Source organism: Saccoglossus kowalevskii, chromosome 6, assembly GCF_978046115.1.
Source record: "Saccoglossus kowalevskii chromosome 6, keSacKowa6.1, whole genome shotgun sequence".
Lineage (NCBI taxonomy): Eukaryota > Metazoa > Hemichordata > Enteropneusta > Harrimaniidae > Saccoglossus > Saccoglossus kowalevskii.
This window is the reverse complement of record NC_140646.1, coordinates 17087582-17109314: the sequence shown is the minus strand read 5'-3', so window position 1 is coordinate 17109314 and position 21733 is coordinate 17087582. Positions and strand designations below refer to the sequence as shown.

Below are 21733 nucleotides of genomic sequence, written 5' to 3'. Positions count from 1 at the left end.
ACAGTTCTATAGACCTTTTATACATGTAACTGGCTTCGCAAATTCCCACCACCAACTAGATATAGTGTCATAGCATTTCTGCTCATTTTTAACAAATCCAAAATATATTTTAGTACATACATGTACACTCACAAAAATACCCATCGAATATTAATAAGAGAATTAATTGTTTAACCCAGACAGAAGAAAGCATTGTTTTTCCTTGCCATAATTATGCATTTTCCTATCCCTGTGACTTCAGGCAGAAATCTTAATAAATAAGATTTAAGGTTCACAACTGACTCATTTTGCAATATTGTGGGCTATAGGATTTGTTTGCTAATATTGTATTCACTGACATTTATTTTATATTTACATTTTTATGTAAACCATGGGGGTCCATAGATCTTTCTCTTTGACTATGTTGTGTAGTTTGTTCTTTCGGATTGTTTTGTTGATTGTTGTCAGTTTTTTGTTTTGTGTTCTTGGACTTTGTAAATTTCCCTATATGATTTTCGTACAAAAAAAAAAATCAACAGCGAAAAGGTAAAAGTATGTTATTTCCACTTTGCAGTATATTGTATCCAGTACAAATGAATGCAGTTCATTAATGTTGTATGGTGACTCTAATATCTTCAGGGCCTTCCTGTTTTTCTAGAGTTCCATAGTAACTATGTTGCGGTTGTTTATTAGTTATTAGTATCCGTCTCCATACATACAATGCGACCACAAAAAAACATCAGATAGGTAAAAATAGAAAGCTGAACTGAAAGTCAGTTGCCGGTGTCAGGAAAGTCACAGCAGTCCAGCAGTAATCTGTCGGCCATCGCTGTCCAGAGCAATATAATTTCACTCGCAGAAATTGATAACCACAAGTGTACACACATTACATAGAAATGAGCAATCAATACAGGTTATGCTGGAATGCTTTTAAATCATTGATTGCCATGAGTGATCCTACCTGTCTTTTCATTTATTTGCTTGTATTTTTAAAAGTAACCAATGTTCAAGTGATTATTGTTGAGCTTGTGAGTGTGATTTTTTTTTACGTACAGTGTCGTAAACATCACTACAATCAAAGATGCATTGAACAGGAAGTCCATTCTGGGCGAGTATCATTGTCAAATTTTGGAGAGTAGAGGACTATTCGTACAGGAAACTTTTCAATAAGGAATTGTTAAAATTGTTCAATTAGCATATCAAAATCCTTCATTGGAACAGAATATGTTCTATATTCACCATGTTTCTAGACACACAATGGACTCGAAACAAAGGAAACCATCCGATTCAAATGACCTGCATCCTTGAAAATCACACATCTGCCGTCTCACCCCTAACACTAAGAAGTTTGAAAACGTCTCACCCATTCTATACGACCTTCGCTGGCTACCTATACCCAAGCTTATTGACTTCAAATTCCTTTGAATCACGTACAAGGCACTTCATGGTAAAGCACCAACCTACTTATCTGCCCTTCTAGAGCCATACAATCCCATTTGTAATCTCTGATCCAAAACACAATTTTGTGAAGTTGTCTTGCACCAAAACTCTGGAACAATATGGCAATGGATGTGAAAAACTGTGATTTGTTATCTGTATTTATTCAGAAACTGAAGACTCATCCATTTCAAGAAGCCTACAAGAACTAACATCAATAACTCTTGATTTTTTTCAATTCTTATCATTGTGTAGCCCCTCTGATCAGACTTTCTGGAATTGTGGTGCTATATAAGTTTCAAATAATAATAATAAAAAAAATAAAATAATAGAAGTGTTCAGGGATCCAAAGGAGATAAGGGAATGCATTTCAAAAACATATTTTATATATAGGGTATATAAGGTTTTAACTTAAAATTCTATCAAAATGGTTTTAAAAATACTAGTTTTCAGACATTTTTTCGGGAATATATTATTTTATACTGAGTAAAAAACCTCAAAACTGAAAGTTGATGACTTTTGTTTAAATCAACAATTATTGGAAAAAAATGCATGATTGTTTTTTCACTCTTATATTATTGATCAAACGGCCACAAATTACTTCAAAATAAGTCATTCAAATTGTTATACATGTTTTTTGGGTGATTTCCTAGTGCTGGTATTAATGCAATACAGCTGTTGCTTTTTTCAGTTCATACATCATCTTTCACTGAATCCTTATTGTACAATGATTTCATAATTCTCTCAGCTTTCATAAAAGTAGTGAATGACAAATATTCCTGAACAAAATGATTGACATGTCTTTTCATTCTTGGATGTGAATACATAGCGAGTAATTTTTAATTTCTCACATATCTTTAGATTCAGCCAACACGTGCGTATGGTCATACTGTAAAACCATTTATTTTCACTGACTTTTAATTTCACTATTTTAATGTTTAGAGCAATTTAACTAGGTTTTAGTCAAGTTCACAAACTGGTCAGGAAAACAATAATTTCTACATGTACAAGTGAATTTAATTTTTAATTAGTGATTTTTATTGATCAGCGAAAATACCAAGATATGAAAACCAGGGAATAATTAATACGTTTACAATATCTTGATGTTGCAGTACTCATCTAATATTTCAACATGAAATAGAGACATTTTGTGTTAAATGACTACTACATTTCTGTTACAGGTATGTGTATATTACTGGTGCATTTAATTATCAAGTTCAAGTTCCATTACTTGCCTGAGAGCACAGCGGAGGTAGCTTTGGGTGCTTTTATGGGATTTCTGTTGATGATATTAAAAGTTGAAAATTTAGCCAACTGGCAGGTGAGATTCAAATAATTAATTATTATATCTGTCCTGTAATGCAACAGTCAAAATTGACTACTTTTGTCATTTGGCAATTAAGATCTTTTGAGAAAACCTTGTATCATTTGTCAACATCATGTCAACATCACTTTGTCAACATTCTGTCATGTCATTTGTCAACATCACTATGTCAACATTGTGTCATGTCATTTATCAACATCACTATGTCAACATCACTATGTCAACATTCTGTCATGTCATTTTTCAACATCACTATGTCAACATTGTGTCATGTCATTTATCAACATCACTATGTCAACATCACTATGTCAACATTGTGTCATGTCATTTGTCAACATCACTATGTCAACATCACTATGTCAACATTGTGTCATGTCATTTGTCAACATTACTATGTCAACATTGTGTCATGTCATTTGTCAACATCATGTCAACATCACTATGTCAACATTCTGTCATGTCATTCTTCAACATCACTATGTCAACATCACTATGTCAACATCACTATGTCAACATTGTGTCATGTCATTTGTCAACATCACTATGTCAACATTGTGTCATGTCATTTATCAACATCACTGTCAACATTCTGTCATGTCATTTTTCAACATCACTATGTCAACATTCTGTCATGTCATTTATCAACATCACTATGTCAACATTGTGTCATGTCATTTGTCAACATCACTATGTCAACATCACTGTCAACATTGTGTCATGTCATTTGTCAACATTACTATGTCAACATTGTGTCATGTCATTTTTCAACATTACTATGTCAACATTGTGTCATGTCATTTTTCAACATCAGTATGTCAACATTGTGTCATGTCATTTGTCAACATCACTATGTCAACATTGTGTCATTTCATTTGTCAACATCACTATGTCAACATTGTGTCATGTCATTTGTCAACATTGTGTCATGTCATTTGTCAACATCACTGTCAACATTGTGTCATGTGATTTTTATAAATCATGTCAACATCAGTATGTCAACATTGTGTCATGTCATTTGGCAACATCAATTTGTCTTTTTAACATGATATCAATGTATATTTATTTATATATTTTGGTTGCAGAAAGAAGAAATGTTCAACCCAACAATGTTTTTCCTTGTCCTTTTACCACCCATTATATTTGAATCTGGTTATTCTTTGCATAAGGTGAGTCTGGGCCTATCACATATATTGTTGCCATGGTAACAAAGCAATAATAGGAATTGTAAACAATTATCTATTTGTATTGTGAATATTCACATTTTGTGACATCTGTTATGATCTAAGTAATCATGTTAAAACACATCTGTTTTACTTGTGTGGCAGCAGCTGGTTTGATTGGTCTGAAAAAAAAATAAAACCGCTTGATTTATTCAATCAAACTCCTTATAGATGACAACTTGAAAAGCATGTTTATTTTTAAAAATGAAACCAATGAGTAAATTACCCATCATGTTACACATTAAGCAAATAACACCGAATAAACGGCAAGGTAAAGACTATGTCTAATTATAGTAAACACGTACTGCGTGCGTGACTCGAACCGGCGCTCGCGTACGGCACCTAATCGCCTAGCTTCACGCCATTACACGTCTTCCCCTCGGCCACCGGGCATCCCCAAAAAAGGATGCTTAATAACCGAGCTTATTACGTGCAGAGAACATGAAACCCGTCCACACGATCCGCGCCACACAGCGTGGCCAGAATGCGGCAAAGGCCTTCAGATCTGGCTGTAGTAGGATGGTGAAAGTAATGGTACAGCATTGTAACAGTGAATAAGTACTGAGAAATAATTTTAAACTCATAGTTGCTGTCGACATAGGAAGTAAAGTAAGCAAATAACACCGAATAAACGGCAAGGTAAAGACTATGTCTAATTATAGTAAACACGTACTGCATGCGTGACTCGAACCGGCGCTCGCGTACGGCACCTAATCGCCTAGCTTCACGCCACTACACGTCTTCCCCACGGCCACCGGGCATCCCCAAAAAAGGATGCTTAATAACCGAGCTTATTACGTGTAGAGAACATGAAACCCGTCCACGCGATCCGCGCCACACAATGTTACACATTAGAAGCATGGTTTGTTGAATTTTTATAATCGAATTGTTGAAATTCTCATAAATGAATCCAATTAAATGACACTGGTATTAGCAATGCTAGGAAAGTTGACCAAGCTCACTCCAAATGTGTCAGTGTGCCACTTCAAAACGTCTTGTTTTTAATAATACATTCTAACAATTATAGACAACGCCAAGCCAGACTAGACTGATTTAATAAATAAGATTAGTATACAAATGTAATTACCTACTGTAGCTAATTTACATATGTTAATGAACTAGCATGCAGTCATTTAATCGTGTTTAAATCTTTTAGACTGCAGTCTGTTACAAATAACAATACGCTGATTGGTTTGAAAGATTGTTGTTTATCTTTTTAAATCAGGAGCTCAGTCGCCACAAAGGATGTTATACACGTGTGCGCCCTATTGTCCTTTCTCAGTCATCTCAGCCTGTGACAGTCATATTTTATATTTGATGCATCACCTTAGAACTATTCTGTTTAATCTTTCCTTGACTTACTGTTGCTAGGAAGTAGTGTAATGTAATCTACGTTTGGATTTCACAAATTTAAATTTTGTCATGCATCTTCACTGTGTATAAATTGAAAAATATATTTCATGAACATTTTAAAGACTTTTTCAAATGTTGATGACAAAACTGAAGATGAAACACTAAAACTCATTCAAAATACCAACGATTTGCATTCTATATACTCAAAAATGGGGTTGATGCCCTTACTTTAACAAAATTTACCATCAATTGTATGTAGCGTATTATTAAAGCGCTACAGTCGTCACACCACGGCGTGTTTAATATGGGTTCATACCGATGTAAACAATACATGTAAAATACATTGCTTATTACTACGAAAGTTGAACGTGCACTGCATGGCGACTGTTAGCGTTTTAAGTGTTTTTTTGGTTTTTTCAATTTCTCAATACCTTATAAATATAAATTTTCATTTGACTTGAGGTAGCAACACCATTATAACTCTATTACATAATTGGGTCACTAATAATAATAATTTATAATTGTAATAGTTTAATTCATCAAAATATTTTTTCTTTTTTTTTCGCTTTTATAGTTCTTTCATTGATGTTTGTATTTTATCCTTTTTTTTATTTTTTTTTATTTTCATGTATGGATTTTCATCCATTCCAATTGATGTTAATTGTTTAAAAGATTATTATTATCATAAAGCAGGATTTTGCAGTTAACAAAAAAGTATCTACTTACAAAATGTGCAAATACAGTACTGCTAAATTTTAATTTGTTTCCCAAACATACATTATGTTCAGATGTATTTTTTTTTTAAATATGGAAAAATATAAAAATAATCAATAGTCGCAAACAATCTGCCCTGATCCCATAAATAGGAATAGGTGAGCAAATGCACTGCCTGCAAGTTTATTTGCTATTTTTAAAACATAAAAAATGCTTCAGTATAGTTTGGGTGCCTGCAATTAATAAATAAAATATAAAAACTTCACTCAAATTTGAAAAATTGAATTGAATTTGAATTGAGATGTATTTTCTTAGAAGTTTAAAGCTGCTAATTCAACTTCATGCAATTTGGCCTCACAAATAGATCAGAAGAGCTTACTTAAAAATACACAGCTCAAAATTGTGTAGGTACGTTTTGAAAAGTAAGAATACAAATACACCCTATAATTTGGTTTAATATGTAAAAAATATGAATTATTATTTTTTAGTAAATTTAATAGAATACTAATTTTCAAAGATTGTAGTCCAAAGACAAAGACTGGTAGTCTGTTTGATTAGTGCTCTGTAATTTTTTAACCCTGATGTTATTGTACCATCTTTTTTTTATTATTCAGGCTAAATTTAAATTATTTCCAGCTGTAAAACTGTTTTAAATTAACAGTCAGTGTGGCATATTCAGCGTATAAATGTCTTCTGTTCTGGTTACCAAGGGAATGGTCGTTGTTGGCCTAATATTCTACTAATTATTGCCAATACTGGAAAGCTTTTGTCAAACCATACACTCACTACACTCACTATGTTTTAGTAGACTAGGTACAACTAAATATGCACAACTAAGGCCAGACAAAAATGTTTTGCTTTTTGTCATTACATGTATCAGTTTGTAACCTGTGCCTCGCACGTATGGGAGAATGGGAAAATGTTTTTCTGTTTCAGAAAATGTTTTGTGGATTCAAATCAATCAAAAAAGCATTATTTTACAAATTTTAAATCTTCTTTTTGTGGCAATGAAGAATTTTAAAGCAAAATAAATTTAAAACTGCATCATTTTTCAATTTCACCTAGAATGAGAAACAGATTTTTGTTTTCTTTGGTCTAAAATTCATTTAACTCTTATGTAATTGGATTGTATGCTTTGTTTTTTCGTTACTGTAATATATCAAAGTTGTAGCATAAATCTCAGGTTGTCAAAAATTATACAGAAACAGAATTTTTTTTTGGTTCATTTATAAACTGTTTGATGTAGTAACAGAGCAATCATTAATGCTCTTTAGTGTAAAAAATACAAGTAAAATTGATTTTTTTCTGATAATTCAATGTTGTCATATAAACATAAATTTCCTACAAACAATAGATTTAAATTGTGGCCTTCATTTTACAGATAAATATTCTCAATTCATTTCCAGCTTACCATAGAAACAAGCTAGGTATAACAGTATTTCCCATCTTTGAGGAAATCAAGACTTTTTTAATTTAATTAAAAAAATTGGGAAATCCATCATTGTGGACACCCCCTGCCTGTGTCACTTTTGCTTGTTTTGTTTTTTTATTCTTGTGTAAAATGGCAATGAGGAAAAAAAGATTAGAAAATTGTCAAAAAAATTAGTTAAGGAATTTAAATAATATGCGATATTTAATTGCCATGATCCTGAGTCAATGAAACTTTTTTGTTTTATCAATATAACAAAAAAATTATACGCACTTGTTGTGGAATCAAGGTATTTGTGAATTACAAAATAAAAATAACAAATAAAAGATTTCTAGTTTCTCTGCAATAATAGTTTCCCACCTGTTCATATCAAGTAATATCATATTCAGTTTCAACATCATTGTCAATGTTAAACTTGAATGTCTTTTGTATTTTGTAGGGTAACTTTTTTCAGAATATAGGTTCTATCATGGTTTTTGCTATATTTGGTACTTTTATATCAACTATCGTAGTTGGCGGTGGTATATATTTGTTAGGATTGGTAAGTATCTCTGAATCATTTAAAAAAAATTGCAGATCCTATTTTACAAGGTGTGGGTATATGAACCAACTTCAAATGAGTTTTAGTCACACAGAATACAAACGAGGACAGTATAACATGTGTATTCCTTATACACCCAGTCTGGAGACACTGGATTATGTACATGGTATTAGGTTTTGTTTATTCCACCATGTCTCAACTCAGTGGTAATGCTTTTGTATGTCAAATGAGTCATAGAAAATATGGTGCAAGACATCAACCACGGTTGTTGACACAAATAATGCTGCACCTTTTCCTATTGTCAGCACACACAACACAGCACAAGAAATGATTGCACTATAATGTCCGTGGTTGTATCGCATACACTCGCAAGCATGTCTTTTTAGCGAATTTAGCCAGAGAACTGATTCGCTAATTCAAGATGTCGCTAATGACTTTATTATAAATTCAAAATGGCCATGGCTTGGGGATTTGTATACAGTAATCTGGAACATAAACATATGGGGCGCTCCCTAATTACACTTGACAGTTTTTCTTTGTTTTTATGGAGGTGATAACTGCGCATTTGTTTTGGCATGCGACAAACAAGTATTGTGAAAACAGGAAATCAACAAAGACAAGAGATTTTGCTAAATCAACATTTCGCTATTACGTCATTTTACCACAATTCGCTAAAATTGCAAGTCGCTTTTTCAACATGTTTTACAGTAGTTTATTGGTTAAGTTGTGTCATATTTTACATTGAACAGGAAGCATGGGAACACAAGCAAAACATGTCAAACCTTCTTTTCTTTCCTTTTTTTTTTAGGCTGAAGTAATTTATAAGCTAAGTATAGTGGAGAGCTTTGCATTTGGTGCATTGATATCTGCTGTGGATCCGGTCGCAACTTTGGCTATATTTTCAGCGCTGGATGTAGATCCTATTTTACACATGTTGGTCTTTGGTGAAAGTATTTTGAACGATGCTGTGGCTATTGTTATGACGAAGTAAGTCGTTAATTATTTGTAAATTATTGAACAGTGGTCTTCTAACAGTAATGTTTTAGCTCTGACTGGTCCATGTTCCCATGTTTTGGAGGGATTTTGTACAATGGCTACAACTTTGAATTCACAATCAGTTTGAATCTCGCCAGTTCATGTTAGTTGTGTCCTTGGGCAAATTATTTTATATTCCTATGCTTCTCAGCGCGATATGTGTGCTTAGTTCTGATGCGCTTTGAGAAACTCAGGATGTATTCTCCCCAGTGAGTTGAGGTTGGTTTACAGATTAACTCATCTGACTCAGTATTCAGGAATACAGTCAAACCTGTCTATAGCGGCCACCCAAGGGACTTTGAAATTTTGGCCTTTATAGACAGGTGGCCTTTCTATACAGGTTTACTAATTTATTCATGAATATTAATTAGGCACTGAATGTATTAAAACGGATCTCGCAACCCCATTTGACACACTATTACACTACTGTACACAGTATCTAAACACTTTATTACAAATAAAAATGTTGATTTTAAATTGTATTATGTAAACTAAAATCATTTCACAAAAATCGATCATTGCACAATAATGAGTAGTATGAAAATCATGTTCAGCAGTAGTTTGAGTCTCATTTCCTACTAAAGAAATCATCAGCTTGCTTTGCTTAGCTATTCTAAATTTCTATGTTTCTTTTAATATCTATTGTGGCTGGTAACTGTTCTAATAAATCGGAATGTCTCTGGGCTATAGCAAATTCTTTCAAGGAGAAGAGAGAGGGACAGTTAGGATCTCCTTCCAGTTACATGTACGTGACAACTTGAAAGTTTCCTCCCAAATCACAATTCCCTTAACACTTTGTTCATTTTTTTAAAAAATCTTCTCGACCTACCTCACTTACGAAATGGTTGATCCCTAATCAAAACATTACTTTGCGCAATCGAAATCTGTGCGACTTCCATGTTATTGTACTGGTGAAACAATACAAAACATGTGAAATATGCCTGGCTACTTTGGCCGGTGAACTGAAGTCAATTTAACATCATTGTTAAAAGCATCTATTGTTACATGTACCGAGGCAGTAGCGACCAAAAAAAAAATTGTTGAACGAATTTAGTTTAGACAACGAGACGATACTGCACACACATTCCCTCGCATTGATCGATACACACTAACGCAGGGCTGACGGATACGACTCTACTTGTTGACCCGAGTTATCATAACCCCGGAAGAACAAGAACGCACATGCGCAAGGCTAATTAGCATAATTTATTTGGATGGATAAACAGGCATGGCCGTTGCGTTGATTGTTTTCCTTTTTGCTATCAGTTCCAGTTACATGTGTATTTATCGATATTTATAGGAGTTCAAAGTGAATAAATACCGATACTAAATAACAAGTGAGCTGTTATGTTTTTTTGTTGGTAATCAATTCGATCAGGGATTTACCGTCGGTATTCCGATTTACCCCAGCCACATGCATAGGGACCGTGACTGTCCCAGCGACTCGCACAACTTTTCCGGGTCGTCATCGTTGTGGTTGCTTGATTCATTCATTGAACAAAATTGTAAGTTATTCCCATGGTATACATATTTCAACAAAACATTAATGACAGCATGTTTTTTTTATCAAGACACTCAAGTTCGTAATTATGTTTTTGGCGTTCCATAGCCATCGGTACGGTGTGTTTGTTGTGGTAAACCGAATTATAAACAAGAATAAAACATAATTGCCGAAGCCATCGGTTGAATGACAGGTGTGAAAACGTGCTAACTTTGTCCTTTGTGGTCTTTGGAGCCTCGCTTAATCTTTGTACTCTGCAAGACATCCAGGAACTATGTCCGTTATATGCAGTTCAACTGATCACTGCGGCCGCTGAAGCGTGGCCGTTGGCCGCGTTAGGCAGGTGGCCGCTATAAACAGGGTACTTTACATGTAAAATTCGTAGGGACTGTTCGGTTGTGACCGCTATAGACAGGTGGCCGCTGTATCCAGGTGGCCGTTAACACAGGTTTGACTGTATTAATGTAAAGTGTTTATGATCAGTTCTCTGAATATATGGGCCTATATAAATGTCTATGTATTATTTATATTCATGTATTGACATCTGTGTGTCCGTGCATGCATGACCACCTCTATCTCGGAAATGCCTGGGCTGATCACACTCAAACTTCACACATACATCATACATCTTGGATCAATTTGTTTCACGATCTTATTTAAAATGGTTGACTGGTGGTGGCTTTATATGCTTAAAATTCACCAAAGCATTTTGGTCATTCGGGACTGATATCTTGGTTATACATGGACATCTATTGTCCATCTTGATACATATATTCAACATATATCATGAAGCCATGATGTTTTTTTCTCAGAAAGGATTCAAAATGTCCCTGACATCCATTGACTGATTTCAATCCAACTTTACAACTATACATGACATGAAGAGGAAACTGAAATAGAATTTTCTCGTCCTTGGAAGTGAAAATACTTACTCTCTTACATGTACTTCCGTACTTATGTGTAATTTTTTTCATGTTCTGATCATTTCAATTTTGTTTACTATTTAACTAATGGGGACTCTGTCATGTCATGTTTTGCTTTGCATCTTAAATGCATGTCAAATTACACTGTACTGATATATGAAATATGTCACATTTCCTTAATTACAGTACCATCATCATGTTAGATTCGCCTGCCATGAAAGATGTCAGCTCCACAGCAGCGCTTTTCCAAGCCATTGGATACTTCTGTATAATGTTTTTTGCGTCAGCGGGTATCGGAATACTTTTCGGTCTTGCAAGTGCTCTTATATCCTTTTTTTAAATGAAAAAAACAACATCTAAAGTGACATCACTTTAATACATGTATGTGTTTGTTGTGGTATGCTAATGACGTTATGTCTGGAAAATCAAACATTTAGACTGCCTTTAAAGCAGGAGGGTTGTCACTTGCACATGCGCGGGAATTGAGTCCCAAGTGATGATAACAACACATGCTAAGAACGCAAAGGCTCATGGGTAGACGCTTGTTTGTAAACAACGACATGCTATGGCCATCTGACGCATGCGTAGGTGACGACTCCCCTGCTTTAACTTTTAAGGATCCAATATTTTGTGATTTTCCAAATCTCACAAAATTTCTTAAATTGGTATGTACATGTATAGTAGTGATATCCGTGGTACATGTTGCCAGATCTTCTCTATCCATTGTTCTGTGGTTCAATAGAGTGGACACTATCATCTAAATGATAGCCAAATAACACATTTCATCTGGTGATGAGAACAATTGCAAAATGTAATTCATGTATACATGTATGATAACATTGATTATTGTCAAACAGTCGCTCATGGTTTTGTTGTATATTGATGTGCAATTTGTGTCATTCAACTCCTAAAAAGTAATTGGTGAATTTAGTTATAATTGAAAATCACAAAACATTTGTTTCCCTGGAAACCTTTCATCATCATCTCAATTTACTCAAATATCCTGTAGTGTATGTGCATACATACTTTGTACTGCCGCTCATTTTTTCAAAAAATCTGATTTTAACAAAAACAGTATTTTTTTGCAGATATAGCTTTCCTCTCAGTCTTGTAAATAATACTCGGTAGTTTATTTTTCAAAAGATCAAAATATAAATTGGTGCAATTTTTCATCGTCACCTTATATTGCCATGGAAATATGATATTATTTTCTGCATCTATATTATACTGCTTATGGCAATATCGCATTTTCATAATTCAATAATTATGGAAACTTTCACAATTTTTAAGCGTGATATGTGAATAATAGAATTGTGGATTTTAAAGATAATTAATCGATACAGTTTCTCGATCAAATCATTTCAGAATGAGACAGTTTCTCTTTTGGTGAGATACCATGATGAGAAGTGGTATCATTGTATCTTTAATTTTGAATTGCTGAATGATTTCTGTGAACGTGAGTGATTATTATCAGGTTTTACACCAAAATGACAATGGCTTTATGTGAATATATTAATACTAGTAGCTCAATTCTGAGGGGGGGGGGGGCTACGTTGTGATCAATATGGTACAGGATGGTTTATTGTAAAATGGAAAAAAACTAAACCATTATTTTGGCAACAAAATTAGATGCGCATCTTCAATATGAGCGAATATATACCAAAAATCGCACATCATTAAAATTTACGTAAGCGTATACGTTACTGATAAAACAATTATGGCAGCCATATTCTTTTTAATTCTTAATGAAAATAACCCACATTTTTTTTTTATTTTTTTTATTCGAAAATTTGGTTCAAGACATGTAACTAACAGAAAATCATATCTCTGCAATGAAAGTGTAAACAAATAAATACAACTTCACAAAATGTTGACCAAAATGTTAGTGGAAAAGTGCTAAAAGTGAATATGAAATAATTGAGAAATGCAAATGTACATGATTTGCATATACATCAAATTATTTTGAAGTGCAGACACAATATATTTCATGCCAAATCAACATCTTCATTTCATAGTATATTTTTATCAAGATATAGTAACAAACAAACAAACAAACCAATCAACCAACCAAATAGTGTTGTATGATTTTTGACCTTGGTTTGTCATATATGGTGATTGGTTATTTCTGTCAACCATATTTTGTGGATTTGAGCTATATTTGGTTCTCTATATTTATTTTGAGATTAAAATCACTAAGATATGCAATTTATAAAATAAAAAAGTTTGCTACCATTAAAACATAGAAAAAAATTTATCAAAGTAAATCATTCAAAAATTGTTTCCTGATGATTCACACATGTATGTCATTCATTTTTAACAGTTTTACGGAGTAAGGATGTGTTTCTAAGGAAACAATTTTGGAACATTTTGAAATTTTGGAATCCATGTATTAAAACACAATATTCCGTGGATAATTAATATTCAAAGTTTTTTATTTGTTCATTGCAGCCATATGTAGCCCTATTAACACTGTTTATCATTTTTTAGCATAGGTTCCTGAAATTCTGAGATGTGATGGAATGTTTCTGCCATAGGATCCAATTATAAACTAGTCAAAACACACATTTTTTATAAATTTTGAGGTTGTTCGGTGACAATTTTTTTCAGAATTTTGAACATTACAGTAAGCCACTCCTTCAGTTGCTGGATTTGAAGAATGTTTTAAACATGTTTTTTTAATGGTAGCTATCTACCTTAAGGGCTGAATACAAAAATAGAGCACAGTTGCCAAAATAAAACAAATAAAAATAGGAAATCAGTTTCAATAAATAAATTGCTCACAAACATTTTAACATTTAAAACTCTTGTAAATATACAATATTATCCGATAATGATAATTGTGTAAAATATTGCATTTGTGGTTGAATTTGTGCTGTGTATATTTCCTTGACGTTTGTCCACATGTTAAAACATATCGACCTCAGAAAAACACCGTCATTAGAATTTGGAATGATCTTGATATTTTCGTATTTACCATATGGACTGGCGGAAGGTATCGAGCTATCAGGTAGGTACTAGCAGTTAAACACTGCAATGTTGGCGCATGGATCTTGTTTTGACATGTGTGTTTTAAATGATTTATTTATGTTCTATGTATGTTCTCTGCGGAACTAGACAGAACATGCGTAATTAAATTTTGATATGATCAAATATAAAAAAAGAATAAAATGCATACTTATAGTTCTATTTTTATCACAAGTTCTTTGTATTTTCAAAATATATAATTTTCATAAAGCTGTCGCTGTTTTTATCTTCACCAGCATCTTTTATCTTCCATTGTCAGTTATTCATGAAGTTAAAAAAAAAAATGTATACCTGCAACTTGCCATTGGTTGAATTTCAATGGAAATATAAAAATTATCTCATTGTACTGATCCCAGTATGAGATACTTTGAATCAAAGGCATTGTTTGTTGTTCTGAAACAGCTGTGTCCAAGAATATTTAATGACCATTGAACGTAGTAGAACAAAATTTGATTTTTTTTAACCTTTCACAAAATAAAGCAGCATTATTTTCACCACATTTTGTCAATAAGAAATAAAGCCCTTTGGTTCAAAATTAACAAAGAAATTATTGAAAAATACATAAAAATTTTGAATTCATGTCGCTGACAATTTGCAATATTGCAAAAAAATTGAAATACATAAAGTCTGGCTTCAAAATGCAGTTCATTTAGACAATTTGTAATTACTTTTTCTGCAATAGATTGATGTGTGTATAATATATTATTTAGTATTTAACTGTGTGTACATGTGGTAGTGACAGCTAATATTATATGGCAGTCATTTAGTCTAATAATAGAAAGCGAATATGCATTATTGACTATTAATAGAGAAATGCTATTGTGAAAATTTAATTTTTGTCGGTTTTAGGTGAAAATATGACTAAAGTTTTTATTCAATTTCTTTTTTTTTGCAATTAAAAAATAACTTGTTGCTAGTTTACTGTGGAATACTTTATTTTCGCTGGATTAATTTTCGCTGAAAAGGCTTTTTGGGTGTTTTGCTTGGAATTTATTTTCACTGATTTTTGATGAGATTAATGTAAAATATAGGAAAAATATATTTCAGCGAAATTCAAGCGAAAATAAAGTATTCTACAGTATTTGTATTTGGAAGGTATCAAACGAATAATTTAACATCTTTTTAATAAAATGTATAATGGAAATATGTTTATGTATATTCCTCTCTCAATTGTTAGTGGTTTTATTTTATTTTTTTGCATTAAATTTAATCTTGAACTTACTTTTCCAGCCAAAATTTTACCTATTTTTATGGCATTTTTTTCGTTGATTTAGAACCGAATTAAACATAATTTTCTATAACAATTTGATAAAAATTAAAAAAAAAAATATATTAAAAATATTATGTGTGTTCAATAACTGATTTGGAATTTAAACTATTTGTCTGTGTGTCAAGAGTGAACAAAATAAGGACAATTGATTGCTTCTTAGGCCCCAAATGTCTGACCCGTCGAACTTAGAATATTGTTTTTATTTTTTATTTGATTAATTAGGCATAATGGCAATATTGTTTTGTGGTATTGTTATGTCTCATTACACACATCATAATCTATCACCGGTGACGCAGATTACGGTACAGCAGACGTTCAGAACTGCGGCTTTTATTGCAGGTAAGGCGAAAAGAAAGTGATCAGAATATATATATATAACAAATGTGACGTGATCCAATATGACCAGTGTTGTGTGCAAAACCTGACCGTTGAACATGAACATTTTCACAATGCTTAAACTTGAGCGGTCACCCATTGTCAAGGCCAAAATTTATGATATTACCTTGGTAACATAAAAAAGCATCTGGAGTATAGAAGGGCAAACGAATGCAATGATGCCTTTTATGTCTCTGTGAATTTCAAGCTCTGTTTTTCAGCATTTTGTCGATTTTTATGAATTTGAAAAAAGCCATTCACTGTATATTTATAAATATATTAAGGCTTAATGAAATAGTGCAAACCATGAAATGAACATCACTAAAATTAATACTGTAAAATGACTAATTTTCTCTGGGTTTAAATTTCGCTGATTTAACATTTCAGGCATATTCAGTGAGTTTTAAATTTCACGGTTTTATCATTTAGATAATGTGTTCTATGCTAAATTTTACATATTCACTGGGTTTCAATTTAGCACATTTTCCAGTCATCGAAATAAGTAAAATTAAAACCCAGTGAATAATTAACCCTTTTACAGTATAATGGCATTTTTGAAGATGGTTGACATTTTATAAATTCATGCCTATATTAAAAACCTAGGTGACATTTTCATGATTTGTATCAATTGTTTTGTTGAAGCTTTCCATATGGTAGAATAAGAAAAGTAGATTTCAAGTTTTCACAATATTGCCACTAGAGGGAGCTGTATAGAATTAGGGGATGATTGATCAACCGAGTTCACCATAATACCAACTTGAATTCATTGTTTTGTGTTGATACTGAACATGTTTATGCCTCACACTTGTAACAATATTCTGTATTTCACTCCTGTAGGTGTATCACTTAAATAAAGGGCGGTGGTCGTCGCGCTGTGCATGTGCGACATTTGTGCTGATAAACATTTTCCCACAATCCAATGCGCTCTTCAAATGGAAATCACAAGTATGAGGTTTGACCTGGGCGCGACTTGCACTAATTACCGCCGGTGACTCCTTTGATACCTTCCAATCACCTAAAAATTACCTAAATAAAGCTTGGAAACGTCTCAGTTCGTACTCGTTGATCTGCGCAACAGCCAAAGTCGCCATCTTTGCTTATATGAGACCCATGTATCTCGCACATGCGTGGCGCGATGACTACCGCCCTTTAAATTTGTTTTCTGCTTCTTTTACAGAAACTTGCATATTTGCGTATCTTGGTTTAGCCATATTTAGTTTTAAACATGAATTTAAAGCCGCATTTGTTATATGGAGCATAGTGAGTACATTCTTTTGTTATTCTCAGTTTTACTTTAATAATTCATATGTTCACCACCAGAATTTCACGCCCAAATTGTTCTACACTTTTTTCTTATATTCTTCAATATTCCTGGAAATGAACGGTTAAAGGTTAAAGTGCTATTGACACTGCATGTTAAATTTTGGCGAAATCAAACAATATATTTTGCATGCTTACATGTTGTTTGGTACCAATTTTGAACACTGTGCAGAGCAATGATGGTTAATATCTTATCCTGTCATTGTGTGCAATATGTTTAGGTATTTAATAGTTTCATATGCTGTTCTTGTTTTCACAATTCAAGTAGTGTGGTGAAAAAATGAACAATGATGCACCAAATGAGTAATAAAATTAGGATGTGATTTAAGTGCAGAGTAGTCATACCAATCATGAACTCACATGGTAAACATACATGTACACTGCTAAAAATACTAAAAATCATCTTGGGCTGTGTTGCTAGTGTTTATGTTTATACACAAAATATTTATCACCACGTGTGTTTTGCGTCTTTGAGTACAACAATAATCTCGCTCATTTCTGTTCACATGATCAAACATTTCCAAGCCTCTGCTGCATTTTGTGATGCGATTGGTTTAAACGTAAAATAGAATCTTCAACAATATATCACCATACATAGACATATTCTTATCCTTTATAAAATGCAGGCTACTATCTCAGGTCACATGGTCTCCTTTTCATTACTTGCAGCTTGTAGAAATGGATTTCTGTTCGAAAATATAGCATATAGCTAGCATTTAAATTGTAATGTGTCACACACAGGGATGTGTATTCATTTGGTTTTACAGCATTATACAATCTGATTTAAAATATGATCCTGGTTTGGATTTTAAATTTTTTTTAATTATTTTTATTATACACTTTTTTTTCATTGAATCTATTATTTATTTTTGCTGGCAGTTTTTTTAAAGTTTTGGTAATCGCCAAAGTCCACAAGTACATGTATTTGGTAATATTTAAAACATATTTGTACATACCGTAATAAAAACAATTATAAAATTAATAGTATAAATAAAATATATAAAATAAAATAAAATTGATGCCGTACAATACATCAGATTTTAATCAGATTGATATGAGTTGAAAAATAACACAGCAGATGACCTAGGAAGAAACACCTTGTTAAAGTGTCCTGTGGTTTATCGCATACAAACAAATGCAGTTACTGACTATACTTTCTATGTATTATTACTTCAGGTGTTAGTGTTATTTGGAAGAGCAACCAATATTTATCCTCTGTCGTTAATTGTAAATAGATTCCGAGAACACAAAATAACACGAAAAATGCAATCCATTATGTGGTTTAGCGGTAAGTACGTCAAATTACAATCATATTTTCAGTCTCATGCATTCCCAACTACAAAACATTGTTATTAAAAATAATCCCTGTATGCAAATACCGGTAGAACAGAAAATTTAAAATTTTTTGTATGTGTGTAAATGTGAGGAGAATTGAGAATAGGGTTTCACACTTATCTCAACCCTAACGAGCGTAAAGTTCAAGGCGCGTAAAACAAGGAATAGGAAACAAAGAAACTACTTATTACACGCCACTGGAAAAGGTTACATGTACTTGCATGCTAAAACAAGTATTCAGGCCTTTTATAGCTTTGGTAGGATCAGCCACCATAACAAATTTTAGCGGTCTTAGTGCTGATTGGTTCATATTGCTATGAGCTATGATTGGTTAATAAGAGAATAGCATTGAAATGGCGTCTGCTATCCTTATTTGTGCTATACACTTGACAATTGAATTGAATAAACCCAATATGAAAAATTCAAGAAAGCACTGAAACACAATTGAATAATATTGAATCAATAATAAGAATGAATAATCACAGTAATAATTAGGGAAATAATAGTGGATTATTCTCCCTCTCATCGACAGAAATTATGACTTCAAATTTGAAATATGTACATGAATTCCATTTCTAGTTCTATTTTTTTGTAATTAAGCCATATGTGTTATCTGACAACTCTCAGTTTTGAAATCTCAATTTATTTCACGAGAAAACATTTTCAGCTCCTTCAAAATGTTATTGAGCTTGGTAATTTCATTTAAAAATAAGCAACCTAATCGAGTATGTACACAACTCTGCAAATACCCTTGTAAGTACTTTGCATTTTATCAGAACTCATCACTGTTTACATGTAAGTGAAATTCTTGAAATGGAACAGCACATGTTCTTTTTCTTAAGGATGTTCCACCTTTTCAGATACCCCTGTACAACATATGTAATAAGACACATTTCACCTTTCTTTGTCTCTAGGTCTACGTGGTGCTATTGCATTTGCTCTAAGTCTACATTTAAAATTTGCCAATCCAGAAACGAGGCATGTGCTCGTTACAACAACCCTTATTATCGTCTTATTCACGATTTTAATTTTGGGAGGTTCAACGCTTCCATTACTTAAGGTAAGTCTGTCTTAGTTACGTGTTTGGTGTCTTTTTCTGGGCAATATACACACATATCAAAATATAGTTGCTGGGTGAGGTGAGGGTGTGTGCCAAACATTAGGACATTGTGTTACTATCTATTGCATGCATTTAATTTGGGAAGAATTGTAACAATGAACTTGTCACTTTCAAAGAATGAGTTTTCATTCCCATTGCTACTGGTAAGAAACAAATTAATTAATTGATGATGGAAGTGGTGTGATTAATATTATGGTGACAATAGTGGTACCACTTTTTGAATTACCCCGGTACATTTACAATATTCACTCCATTTGTAATACATATAAATACTTAATAATCCTGTATACCATAAATTCATTTCTGGGTTCACATGGACTACTATTAAAGATGTACTTCTAAAAGAGTTAACACATTATCGGTTCCATCTGAGTAAATGCGTTTCCCATAGTTTTGTGCATTCATTACATATTAACACATTGCCGGCTTAGATCGTTCATTTCGGCTACATGTGGAAGCTTTCATTAGACCATGTGTTAAAACCATTATTTTTGTTTCAATATTTTTGTCCTTGTGTTACATTACATCTTTGTCTATGTGCTATGCAAATTTTAAACTAAATATTACGAGAAACATTCAGCCTCTATATGGCGTACAGAGTGTTAACGTAACATTTATTTGTGGGACCCATGATAAATGCTTTATTCTCACGTAGTATTTCACCTCTGTTCCATTATGTAGTTCTTAAAAGCTGAAAAGAAGCCAAAGGAGTTATCACTCAGCAAGACAGAGGAAATGGTAAGTCTTCATAAACTGTTCTCATGGATACATTTCATACTGTTTGACTGGTCATGTTAGCTTTCCATTTTGCATTTTCACTTTAATATCACATGACATTTTAACAATCAATGTCTACGTCACTTACTCACTGTATGTTAATAGAATTCTGTGAATTGCTTTAATTTCACAAGAGATAAATGTTCATGAGTAAAATTCCAAATTTGGTAGCAGTAAAAATTTATCTAGGGTCTTCCGGAATGCCATAAAAATCGTGAACATTTCTAGCAGCAAAAACTTAAAGCGGGGGAGTCGTCACCTGCGCATGCGTCAGATGGCCATTGCGTGCCATTGTTTACAAACAAGCGTCTACCCATGACGCCTTTGCGTTTTTAGTGTGTGTCATCGTCGCTTGGGACTCAATTCCCGCACATGTGCAGGTGACGACCCTCCCGCTTTAATGGTTTACTGTAACTTGAAGAACAACTTCTGAACTATAATAATCGTTTGACCTTTTAACCCTTTGAACACCGAAAGTCATCTGTCGTCACTTTTCACAAAATAAACACAATTTTTCAATATTTTTTCAAAAATGTTGATCAAGACTTGTAGATAATGGGAAATGATCATTTGGTCCAAAATTACCCTTAGAAAATTACAATTTGTGGAAAAATACAAAAAAACACTGATATAAATGATTTCAGTGAACAGTGCTTCTTATAATCCTTTAACAAATGGATAATGTACAGTGAAATATTTGCTGCACAAAATTAGTGAATATGACTCCAGGTCTTAACCCAGGAAAATTTTCATTGCTACACAGTTTCACATGAATTTGTCATTATTATTCTAATGCGCATTTTCTCATTTTTCTCAGGGCCACGCTGTTGATGCTGAGCACTTATCGGAATTAACGGAGGAAGAATACGAATTTAATTTTGTAAAACCTAATCTGAAAGGTTTTATCCGAGTGGACACCAAATATTTTATTCCTTTCTTCACAAGAAGGTTTACAAATGAGGTTAGTATGTGTGTGTACATTAGGTTTGGTCAGAGGGGGAGGGGTAGGATGACGTGGGATGGGACGGGGTGTGGCGAGTATTGGCAGGATGAGGG

The 21733-nt window shown here is 33.0% G+C and overlaps 1 protein-coding gene across 2 annotated transcripts in view; it reads left to right on the top strand.

The window, feature by feature from the left end:
* Nucleotides 1–21733, top strand: part of LOC100373530 (sodium/hydrogen exchanger 8-like) — a 29250-nt gene that overhangs the window by 5769 nt on the left and 1748 nt on the right. For both annotated transcript variants that reach the window (XM_085500114.1, XM_085500115.1), the window contains exons 3-14: nt 2598–2737; nt 3823–3906; nt 7896–7997; nt 8806–8984; nt 11643–11783; nt 14360–14463; nt 15973–16089; nt 17303–17385; nt 18622–18733; nt 19695–19840; nt 20582–20638; nt 21495–21638. In XM_085500114.1, the coding sequence (XP_085356240.1) occupies nt 2598–2737; nt 3823–3906; nt 7896–7997; nt 8806–8984; nt 11643–11783; nt 14360–14463; nt 15973–16089; nt 17303–17385; nt 18622–18733; nt 19695–19840; nt 20582–20638; nt 21495–21638 (1409 nt within the window). The remainder of the gene's footprint in view (nt 1–2597; nt 2738–3822; nt 3907–7895; nt 7998–8805; nt 8985–11642; nt 11784–14359; nt 14464–15972; nt 16090–17302; nt 17386–18621; nt 18734–19694; nt 19841–20581; nt 20639–21494; nt 21639–21733) is intronic.